At 44.5% G+C, this 12,174-nt stretch overlaps 1 protein-coding gene across 2 annotated transcripts in view; it reads right to left on the reverse strand.

Moving 5' to 3' along the window:
• The window catches only part of Glis3 (GLIS family zinc finger 3), a 423,182-nt gene that overhangs the window by 261,388 nt on the left and 149,620 nt on the right, over positions 1-12,174 (reverse strand). For both annotated transcript variants that reach the window (NM_001432483.1, NM_001432482.1), the window contains 1 exon segment: positions 10,614-11,727. In NM_001432483.1, coding sequence (NP_001419412.1) covers positions 10,614-11,585 — 972 coding nt within the window. In that variant the 5' untranslated portion in view covers positions 11,586-11,727.

Raw genomic sequence — 12,174 nt, forward strand, 5'->3', positions numbered from 1 at the left:
TAGCACTGATAAAAATTCCCTTTAAACCAACCAAACAGAGTGATGTGATGTGGTCAACACCCTCACAGGAAGCTCAGAGACTGAGTAAAATGACGGAAGGGCCTCTTCTCTTCAAGAGGTCAGAACAGGCCTGCACAGGGGATGGAAACGAGGAGTACTTTGGCTCCATGAACTGATACCTTCATCAATACCCCATGTTTTCTCCTGAGTCCACAGGAAGACCTCACTCCCAACCTCCCTTGCAGCTGTGCACCATGTGCCTGAGTCCTGTCCAATCATGGGAAGGAGGAGACGCATCACTTTGACCGGCAGTTGCTGATAATCATCATTAAAATCTCCTTCATAGTAGGCTCAGAATGCTGTACTCATACTGAAGGGCCTGAGTTACTGTACAACTGCAAAAAACTATATTATAACCTGGAAAGTAAGTAAGATTTTACTACACCAAGACACAGATCTGAAACTGACTGTGGCAGCATGCTATCATCTTAATATATTTTACAATGCTCCTCCCTCTTACCTTTGCAAATCACTGCCTAAGGGTGATAGGAATCTCTCCCTCCCTCCTTCTCTCCCTTCCCCTTCCCTGTCCACCATTACCTATCCCAAGCTGGCCTCAAACTCCCCAGCCTCCTGCAGCAGCCTCAGAAGTACTAGGATTGCAGATATGAACATCACCACACCCAGCCCTCATCTCATTCTTAAACGAGGTGATTTCAGAAACTGTCAAAAAAACACTGGGAAACTGGCCAATTCTCTTTCATAGCTTACCCAGAAAAAAAGCAAGGTGCTGCTACCCTGTGGAAGGTGAAGAGAACAAACTCTTCATTCCAAAAGTTAGGTCAAAATATTTTACTTATTTTTAATACTTTATTGTGGAAAATGTCAAGTATCCATATAAGCAGAAATAGCAGACTAATGAACCTCAATGTATTTAGCAGCTAAGTTCCATGTGCTGTGTTTGCTCGTTCTCTCTCTCTCTCTCTCTCTCTCTCTCTCTCTGTGTGTGTGTGTGTGTGTGTGTGTGTGTATATGTTGTGGCTTCTTACATATTAATTACTGAGCTATGGTAGGATCTAGGGACATGGTAAATGGGTGCATAGTAGAAGGAACAGATTCAGAGTCAGTCTCAGGACCCACCAGTAACTTTTAAGAAGTGCTGTGAGAATTAAATTAAGCTAACAGCTCATAGCACAACCATTTTCTTTCCCCTCCATTACCCTGGAGGAATTTTAGGTTCAAGGGAGAGGTTTACTGTGTCCTTCCTTCCTTGTCAAGCTCAGTTCCCTCTGGGAAGGCCCACACTCTGAAACTTTTCTCAGACACTTGCTGTTCTATGTATGAATTTATCTTTCAATTATTCCCTGAAGTGAGCCTCAACTATGAGCAGAGTACAAGTCAGGGACCTGGTAAGGAGCCTCCCTCAGACAGAGCCACCCTGCATGAAAATGGGAACACATTTCTACTTTAGGTTCATTTATACAACAGAGTCCTCCCTCCATTTCCCCTTCTCTACTAATTCTCTCAAACCCCAGTCCAGTTAGTGCCATCTAACCTTTTGCTGACAAACTGCACGCTGACTGGGAATGGACCGAGAGGGCCGTGCATGGCCGAGGAGAATTCAGCATAGCCAAATTTCTTCTGGAAGTCACACTCAGCAGTGTGGGTCCCCAGTGGAATGCTATCAAAGAAACATTCTAAAGCACAGCCATTGTTCTGTACGATAATCCTGAGAAGCCGCCCTTACTTTTAAGAGCAAAGATCCAAGACCACTCACATGACCCCACAGGGAGCACTACTAACGCCTGCAACCCTGCCGTAGGCAAATGATGGGGCCTCGAGTGACCCAACCAAGGACAGTGCAGCCAGTGCAGCTCCAGGAAGAAATCTACAGAGGGCCATGGTTGACCGTGGTCTGGGGCCTGAAAGGATCCCTAGGAAAAGAGAGTCCTTTTATACTAACTGGGCTTATGATTTACTTTTTTCTCTTCCCACTTAACATCTTAAGCGTTTAGCTCTGTTCCCTATTAATTAGTGTGAGCTGGAGGGAGAAAAAAAACATCCAAAATGAACGTCAGCAGTGTCTGAGAAGGCTAAGAGGCTGATGAGCCTGCATAACGAGCACCAGGCCGCAGCTCTGTTTAACAGTGCCCCAGTCTCCTTACAGATTATTAAAGGAAATATTTAACTACAGGAAAGTTACTCGTGCGCAGGATAATGGACACGGCCTCTGTCCACATGTTAATCATTTTACATAATTGATCAAACAGCCCTGGTCTCCTTCTCCAGGCCTGCCCGGATTTTTTAAATTGTTTATCTTTAAAGTCCACAACAGAAAAGCGTTTGCTTGTCCTCACGCATGCGTCTCCCTAGCTGCTCACATGGCAAGGGAGAAAGCAGATGCACTGTGTGTGCACGTGCACATGAAGGTGGTGTACAGTGCGCATCCGTGCATGTGTAGGCCAGAGTCAGACGCATGTCTTCCTCGATTCTCCCTTATTTTTAAGACAGACTGGATCTGGAGATCAATGAGCTACAGGAATCCCTCTGAGTTTTGTCCCCTGGATGCCAGATCAGGGAAATACATCCCCACACCCAGGAGCTTGTGTGAGTCCTCGGGATCTCCACCTAGCCCTACCTCACATTTGGGTAGAAAGTGCTTTGCCAACTAAGCCATTTACCCAGCCTGTAGGCTCATTGTAGTAAAGAATTAAACCGTAAACCTAAGAAACGGTGATTAAATGGCTGGAGTCAATGGCTCATTTCACATGCAGCAAAACAGTGCTGCTTCCTCAGTGAAGATGGTACCTATGGGCTTTGCTTTATTAACTCGATTTCCATTTATACTAACTGGGCTTATGATTGTCTGAACTGTAATAATGTCCCAATTGGACACTAGATGTTCTTTGGGGGTCCTTACGGCCTTCCACTCCACACTTACCTAGTATCTAGATCTGTCCAACTTTTCAGAAGCCATTTCTTCTACTGAGATATTGTGGCACCTCCACTCAGATGGCCTCCTTCCTTTCTCTACAGGATATCGACTCTCCTTTCAGATGTCAGCCTCCCTTAAAAGGGCAGTTGGGTCTCTACATGCAGAGCTGGGAGCCTCTCCCGACTTTTTTCGCAGCCCCTGCTTTGTGTTGAACATATGCTTGTGGGTCATCCCTGGACTGTGAATTCCAGAAGAGAGTAGCTCATGTACTTATCTGGCTTCCAGGGTACGGTCTACTTCAGAATACGCATTCAATGATGACATAAGCAAAGGAATCCTCATGGAGGCCACATGTCAGTACAGATGCCATACATACCCTGGCTCACAATAATATCCCAATGACATAGGACCAAGTCCCATTACTCAGCACACTGCCCAGTCTTCTTATTTCCCATCTTCTAAATCATTTTTCAATTTAATTGTCTTTAAAGTGTCCTTAAAATTCCCCTAAAGAATTAGCTGTCCTCCCTACTGAAATGCATGACTATGACCCAAGAAAATAAAATATAAACACTGTGCTATCAGGTAAGGGCAGGCTTCACCCCACTTCCTCACCCAAGTGTATGTGACTAATGAGAGCTATTTAGGTTCCATAGTATTTGTACAGGAAAAGGCCACCTGACTGCCCACAGTTAGTTAAGTGTGAAATCAGGCATGTCTGGCCCTGGTTCTGGGTTTGCCAGACACACATCCACTGTCCAGGGTTAACACAACCATTGTCTTATGACCATCTAAAAGCGTTGACTCAATGATTACTACAGGAACTAATAACTGCATAGAAAAAAAACTTGTTTAAGGGCAGGTGTGTTCTTTTATTCTACAGGATCAAATTCTGTCTGGACTTGAAGATGTCAACATGACCACTCAAAAAAAAAAAAAAAGAGGTAATTAAAAACTATTCCAAAGGTCACTAAAGACCTTCCTAATAAATTGCCAAATGAGTTTTCCACCGTTGCAGTTTAAAAGAGCGAAGAAAAATACATTTGTGAAACTATACATGAACAAAACTCAAAACGTTTGACATATACTCCAGTAATTAATCATTTGTGGAAAGATTTGCATAATTCTAATTTTAAAAAATGTTATTTCAGGGCATAAAATTAGAGATGAACCAGAAAATAAACGTGAACTAAAAGGAACATTAACTATCGAGTAGTTATTGATCTTGTTTAATGAAAGTGAGTTCTCAGACATTAACCTCTTAGAGGCACTCTCATTATCTATTATTTGTTATTATCTCAGAATCACAGAGAAATAAATTTAAACCAGGATTCTCTTCAAAACATTTGCCGCGATCTGTTATGAATTTATTTTCAGAGCAAAGTTCAAGAAAGGCTAGTTCCCCAGGTAAAGTGGATTAAACGCTTTCTATAGAGAAATCAAATTAAACCACTACCAAATGGCAGGTTTCCAGTCTTGGGATGTGAAATCTGATTTGACGGACGCCATCTAGACGTGGTCAATTCCCCATCTGATGGTAACTTCTGTGGTTTCACTGTTCCCTCTTCTTACGGACTCGAAGACTATGGTAACATCTATGTTGACACACACACACACACACACACACACACACACACACACACACACACAGTTGAGTATGTTTGTACTTCCCTCATATAAAAATCCACTAGGAAAAAAACTCAAGACTTAACTGTACTGTTTGAAATCACCGAGTCTGTGCCTGATCTTTGACAGACCAGTGCCTTGTGGGAAATGACTTGGAAGTTAGAGTCTCTGATCTTTACCAGATGTTTAACTGGTGGTATTTCAGCCTCAAGAGACAAAGAGGATATTAATGTTAATTTTATTTATTTAATCGTATCAGGCAGATTTTACAGAAAAGGAAAAATCCAGTATTTTTTTTAAACACAGCAACTGTTTTGAACATAGGTTTTGGGGTTTTTCTGTTTTGTTTTGGAGCAGAGAGTTTGGAAAGGATCTACTCTCCCCTTTGTAAACGGGAAATACATGACCAATTTCTCCGTGCGGCTGTCAGGAAGGTGACAGTGATAAGCCTGAATCTCAGCTTACTCTCACCTCAACCCTGAACTACAGGCAGAGAGCAATCCCCCTGTGAACGTATGAAGGTCAGTCACTCGCAAAGCTACTACCCGAGCCCTGGGTCACTCTGATCCTTCAACTCTCCCCTCTATGTGCTCTATTGTGAGAAAAGTGAGTCCACCCTGGTCACTATCAGACAATAATATGAATGAGAAGATGCTCAGTCCTAAACACAGCCTCTCCACACTTGAAACAGTGACGCGTTAGGTTCCAACCTCTCGAGCTCAAGGTCAGAACTTAGAAGCTTTGAGAGCCCTGGTTCTCAGGCACAGCTACCCATTAGAACCTCCTACAGGAACTTCTACCCAAACCTATCGTACCCTAGACCCTGGAGTGGAGGCCAGGCACTGGGGCTCTAAAAAGCACTCTGGGTGAGTCCACGTCAGGAAAGTTAGGTTGCCAAAGAGACCCTAAGTGAGGAACAGCTAAACAATAACCTTGGAAAAAAATCAATTTTCTTCAGCTTTGTTCTCATCTGAAAAACGGTATGTGTGGAAAAACACTGGCGTGTGTGCTAATCAATTTCCTACTGTATTAGGATAAAAATACGGAGCTGTAGAACGTTTCAAGTAGTAGTAAGAGGATATATAAGCTGGCCCTGCAACACCTGTATCATCACCAGATACAGCCAGAAATTAAGGGTAACCTATACTTCAGTCCCTCTCTAAGAAGGACAAGAAGCAAATCCGTACATCCTATTTCTGTACATTTCTTTCCCCTCTGGAAATATCCACTACCCTAAGATTACTGGTTCTCCTGCCCATAGGATTTGCTTGACCACATAATTGTTTATCTGAAAATCCTTTCTAATTTTTTTGTGGGTTTCAATGTACATAAATTGGATTATACCACATTTTGCACATAGCATTTTATTCAATTTTATCTTGTGAAATTCACCATGTGGAGTGTATTTCACTAATCTTAGACTCTTTCATAGTGTTACATAAGAATAAACCATAGCAAATCGGTTTACCTTGTCTGTGGAAGTAGAGTTAATTACACTTTTATATAAATAAAACCACATATGCGACATGTGTCTCATCCTAGGTTTCTATTCTGACACGTAAAGGATTCTGTAAGAGAGACACATAAACATGGTTCTGTTAAATATACACATTTTCAAACTTACTATGAATGTCCAAATTGCTCTCCAAGATGGTTACACCAACTTATTTTTCCGTGCACGCGCACTCGCGCACACACACACACACACACACACACACACACACACACACACACCATTCTCCATACTCATCAATACTTGGTACTATGCAAATTTACCCATTGCTGCCTATATAAAGGTTTTGATGTGTTAAATAATAATTATAGTCAAATATTTTCCAAAGGTCCTCTCTGGTCATGTAATTGTGGTAATCAAATCAATGCCAAATCTTATCAAAAATAACAAAATAAAGGTTGTAGACGGGGAGAAAACTTTACAACAGATTTACTTTCTCTCAAAAAATATCTTTTATGGCCAAAGTTGGCCCATGACCATACATCAGGCCATAAAAGAGAGCTGGGGACATGGCCCCAGCTCTGTATTTATTTTCTTGTGCTCATAATCCAGTGTTACTTAAAAAGCAAACTGCCCCATATCCAAGCCAAAGCAAATACGCTGAATTTTGCCAGAAAAAATGCCTGTGGAGAAATGAGTCAATTCATACAAAATTTAAAACTGTCTTTGGTCAGTGACATTTTCATGAAAATTTGTGGGTGGGTAAAAGTTTTGCAAAATTCATTTTGCTATTGGATTAAATTCATCCAGGAAAAATAAGCAAAATGTAAGTGGCAACCCACATCGCCTCTAATTCCTCCTTAACACTCCCAAGGCTTTCAATTGTGCAGGAAAAGAGGCCCCGCAGTTCTGGACCTGAACAGAACCTGGGCCCCTGCTCACGGAACAGGCTGCTTCCCAGCATAAGCGCTCACGGACCAAGCTTCTCGTGTCATTCAGAATACACTTCAATGCCCCCGGGAAAACACTACTGGGCACTGAGCACCCCTGAGCTCAACAGCCAAGAGGCCTCCCTAGAGTGAAAGCCTTTGACACATTCTTTTGGAACCACCACTATGGGATCCTTTAGGAATGATTTGATGCTCTTTGTTATCCTCTTAGGGGCACAGAAGTGGTTTGGAGCTTGTGGGGGGGAGAGGAGGGACAAGTTCTAACTCTTAAGACTTGTTCTAAATTGAAAATCAGGCACCTCCTCATCTCAGAAAGACTTAACAAAACTTGACTTAGTGACACTTGGGAATGGCCTACAGTCAACAACCTAAGATTTACCAAGGAGAGAGCTGCTGAGAAAGCAAGAAGGTAGAGAACATTGGTGGGCACCTAGAAACCATTTAACTTAACAAACATGACTGAATGTACTTTAAAATACAACCTTGCTACATTTGGGGTTCTGATTCATTTGAGATCTGCCTCTCCACCTATTGAGGCCTTTGCGTTGCAACACTTTGCCACTGTCTGGAACTGTCCACTTCATGCAACCAGGACTTTAAGGGCAGGAGCCAGTTTGTCTTTCCATGGGAGCAGTCAGTGACAGGTGGGGCTGTCTGGATGAGAACGAGACCCATCCTTTTCTTCCAATAACAGAACCAAATCATGAATTCGGAATCTTCCCCTGGCTCTGCTTTGTTCCCAGGTTCCGGGTTAGTCTGCAGCCTCCCAAGGTTAGCAATGATTGATAAAATGCGTTCTCCCATGGAGAATAAGTAACTTGACAACAGGGGGGATTCCACAGTAGTCTCTTACTGTAAAGCAGGCATTGGCCCTGACACACCCTCCTTTTACCATAATTTCCAGAAGCTCTTAGTGTTACTTGTAGTCATGGTCACCAAACACGTATCGGTCACCATTCCATTTCTTGGTTAAATAACCCGGTAGATGAAAATGATGACTAAGTCTGAATGTCATCCACACAGGAGAAATAGAAATTAGATATACTTGAAACAAAACAAAACAAAACAAAACCAGACTGTCCCCTAAAATTCAAACTACTTCTAGGTTTTGTAGCCCCCCCCAAAAAAAAAACCGAAGACCACTTCTCCTAAAGAACGTGGTCACCTTACCTGACATGGCTCTGGTTTGGGGTAAGCTACCTTCAGATTTCAATGCAATGAAACACTTCCCTGTTGGAAGTTCTGTGTGCCTGGATCCCGTGAGCTTGGGAAAATTCCCTCTGCAAAGGGCAGGAGGATGCACACTTCAGATGTCCATCCCCCCTTAAGCACAACATCTTCCTGTCTGCAGACTACAATCTGAGATGTCCACCAAGCCTTGCCACTGCAAGACTGCTTACTGCCAGCACTCTACAGGGTCACATAGGAAGCACATGACATGTAGCAACATTAACAGTCTTCAGAAGATAGAAGGTTCACGGTATGTACGTTGACATAAAAATGGGTCTCTTCCTGTTAAAACCGTACACTCCCCATGGTGGGAGATCATAGCATCAGTAACCCCTATGTACCTCTGCTTTATCTAAATTTGCACACAGCACGTGAGTGGTTTACGATTCTAGTCCTGCTGCTGGATTAGTAAGTTGTGCACGTGTCCCGCCTATGAATGAGGAGAGGGCAGATTAGGAGAGCACAGTTGCCTCATCCGCCCGTCCTGAATGACACAGTGAATGGCCACACAGGCTCACCGCTCAGCTGTTCTTCCCCTCGACTATTTCTAATTTTAATGTTCACTGTGCACTTTAGCAAAAGTCAACTCTGCAAAGTTTAATGTCTTTGAAAGCTCTGGGACCCGAGGAGAAAATGGGGAAACCCTTTTGCACAGAAATTAATTTTGAAATGCAAAAAAGTTTTTTTTTAATATAACTCTAACTTTAATGTTTGTTTCAGTAAAGCCAAATCCAATGAACTATTTTCAGCCGGGAGTTAGTCAGAACTAAAAGGTTGGACTGTTTTCCTTCAGAGACTGGGTGTTTCTCCTGCTTGCCACAGGCCCCTGTGTTCCAAACAGAGTAAGCAGGATTGCCCTCAACTGCTTGTCTCTTGTTGTGGCATTCTCGACACAGAACCTACTGACAGCATAGAGTTCGGCCTCCTGGAATGAAATTACTCTTTTCACTCAGAACCTAACACTCTCACAATGCGTCCGCTTCAGGTTTTCCATGAGGGAAAAAAAAAATCACAACATGGGCATAATATAACGACGAAAAGCACAACTCCATTCCACCGGAAAGCCTTACAGCTCTTTCGAAAACACCCACAGTACGCGGTGAAATGGCTTCTGACTCGTGCATCCCGGAGCTCACCTTCGTGGCACGCTTTTGCATCGATCAGAGCTCGGCCAACCTACAGTCAATTGTCAACACAGTCCACACGCTTTGTATCACAACCTGCTCTAGAGATGATGCTGGCAGGGAGGATCACAGTCAAACCCGTTCCTCTCTGATCTGGTTTATATCCATCCCTTATCACTGATCTCCAGAACTCTCCATATTAAGGGAACACATAGGAATCTGGGTTCTAACTCTGAAGAACTATTCCTGGACATCTAGACTAATAGAAAAACGTATGTTCCTCCCTCCCTTCCTCCTTCCCTCCCTCCCTCCCTTCCTCCCTCCCTTCCTCCCTCCCTTCCTCCCTCCCTCCCCCCACCCCCTCTGCAAGAGTTCAGTGAGCCCTCTCAGACTGTGCAAAGCTATCTCTTGTGATCCTGAGGGTGAAGTTCTGCTTGTAAGCCCCCGAGGGCTTCTTCGAGGTGTGAAAGTGTGGTGAAAGCATTTAACAATCAAATTATTCAAAAACAGTCAGGTTTGCCAAGAAACAGAATCAGGGTTGCAGGATCAGTGTTGGGAAGGAGGAAGGCAGGAGAGACAACAGACCCATGTGCTTCAACACCAAAGGCACAAAATCGTCTCGACCCAGGCTTTATGCTTTTCCACAAAAGTTATCTTTCCTCAAAATTAAGCGAGATCCTACGAGGCCCTGTTCCCGTGGTGTCTCCTTGGTGTTTCCTTGCTGACTGCAAATCATTAATGAGTCTCGCAACCCTAGAAGATACGACGTGCTAGCATGAGGGTGTACGCTGCTACCTCGATAGTCAAGTTCCTAAGTGGAGAATTCCTATCTTAAATGTCAGCCATGCCCCCAGATCCCAAGCCTCGCCTAAATTTTCAGAGGTTTAAAAAACAAACTGATTATTTACTTTGGAAAAGAGGAAAAAAAAAAAAAAGCTTGCTTGTGGCTCAGTGAATGGTGCCCTACATTTCAACAGCCATGTAGTCAAGGGAATACGGAGTCTGTGTCCTTTCCACAATCCCAGACTAGAGCAGACTAACCTCCACAACAATAGTGGCATGGGGCTTGAGATAGAATGGGAGAAAAACCAGCACCATCAAAGGAAACTTTCCCTTACACCAGCTAGAGGACGAGGCAAGAAACCTAATAAAGTACCTTAACCACCACACATTCAAATCCCACAGAAATAGAAACTCTTACCTGCCTTCTCGGTCCTGTTGGATAAAATGCATGCGTGAAAAGTAAGCTGGACCTTCAAGACAGGTGGCCCAGGACCTCGGAAACTCCAACTCACCGTACACTTGTTGGGCTTCTCCCCAGAGTGGACCCTCATGTGGATCAGCAGTTTATATCGTGCGTTGAAAGGCTTGTATCTTCTAGGGCAGCCAGTCCAGAAGCACGTGAAGTCTTCCCCCTTGCGCTGGTCTATGTGGACCTTCTCGATGTGCCTCACCAGTTCCTCCTGCTGGTCATAAAGGGCGCTGCAGTCTATCCAACGACAGCAGTGCTTACCCCCTGAATCTTCCAGCTCCCCATCCTCTTCCAGGCCAGCCTGGGCCAGGGGCAGCGATTGAGTGTGAGGCAGGAGCTCTGGGTGATGAAGATGTGGATGGGCATGGTATGGGGGTGGGGGGCCCTGAGGCGGGGGAAGAGGGAGAGGCGGTGCAGAGGGCAGGTCCAAGGCACTGGCCGGGAACTCCTCCAGGCGCTCAGTTTTGAGCATGTTGGCTGTCTGGCCATCCTGGCCCGGTAGGCCGGGCTGCAACACCATGCTGTTTCCAGATCCAGGCTGCAGGCCACCGTGCTCCAGCTGCTGCATGCGTTCGTACTCCAGTGTGCCATCCTCTCCGTAGCCCGGCAGCGTATGCCCTCCACTGGTAACCAGCACGCCTTTCTGCCCGCTGGACACTGCGCAAGACTGGGGGATGCAGCTGCCACGGACACCCAGGAAATGCCCATAGACCTCCGACTGCGGAGACATGTTGGCTGGGGAGGCTCTTGATCCATTGATGTAGGCCACCAAGGATGTGGGTGAAGTACGGATGATAGTATTGAAGTCAATCCCGATGCCGTCGGACAGCGGGGACAAGGACAGCGCTCTCTTTTTGGAGCGGGTGGAGTGGGGCCTGGTTGCTGAGTGCCGAGGACTGGGGTAAGGAGAGTGGCTGTTTTCCATGCCGAAAAGGTAGGGTGGCAAGGAGTTAGAGACGCTGTTGCCAGACACTGGCGTGCCCGGAGGCAAGCTAAGAAGGTCCCCTAGGTCCATGCCATTCTGGGAGCTGTGGTTGGATGAAAGTGAAGGAAAACCCCTGTAGCTCTGAGACCACTCTTGCTTCACACTCAAGGCCGACTGACTCTCTGTCAGGCTCAAAGTCGTGGACACCAGAGACTCTTGCAAAATAACGGACCTGGGGCAGCAGCCAGAGAGAAGGAAGGAAAAAAAATTTTTTTTTCAGTGAGATGTGGATTGCTTAAGAGCTGGGAGAACACTGTACCAACAATCCCTTAAGTATTTCCCCTAATTACATTTGCCAATAAACACAGATTCTTGGACTATGATAGAATCCCAGGCTTTTTAGTTCCAGGTAAACAGCATTTTACCAAGCAAACAAGAGAAGCCAGTGCTTACTAGGATAATAAAAGCTATCGTTATAACTAGTGCTAGTACTTTAATGAGAATAAATAGTCCCCACCTTATTTCAAAGTAATTTTTTATACAAAAGGGGGAAATTGAAGACTAGGAAGAAATTATAGATGCTTGTTGCAGCACACCAAATTAGTATTTGTTAAGCACCTACTGTGTACACCATGTTGTCATAGGTTTTGCAGGTCATACACTTCTCAACAGCACTAGT

The sequence above is a fragment of the Rattus norvegicus genome, chromosome 1 (assembly GCF_021556685.1).
Source record: "Rattus norvegicus strain SHRSP/BbbUtx chromosome 1, alternate assembly SHRSP_T2T, whole genome shotgun sequence".
NCBI lineage: Eukaryota > Metazoa > Chordata > Mammalia > Rodentia > Muridae > Rattus > Rattus norvegicus.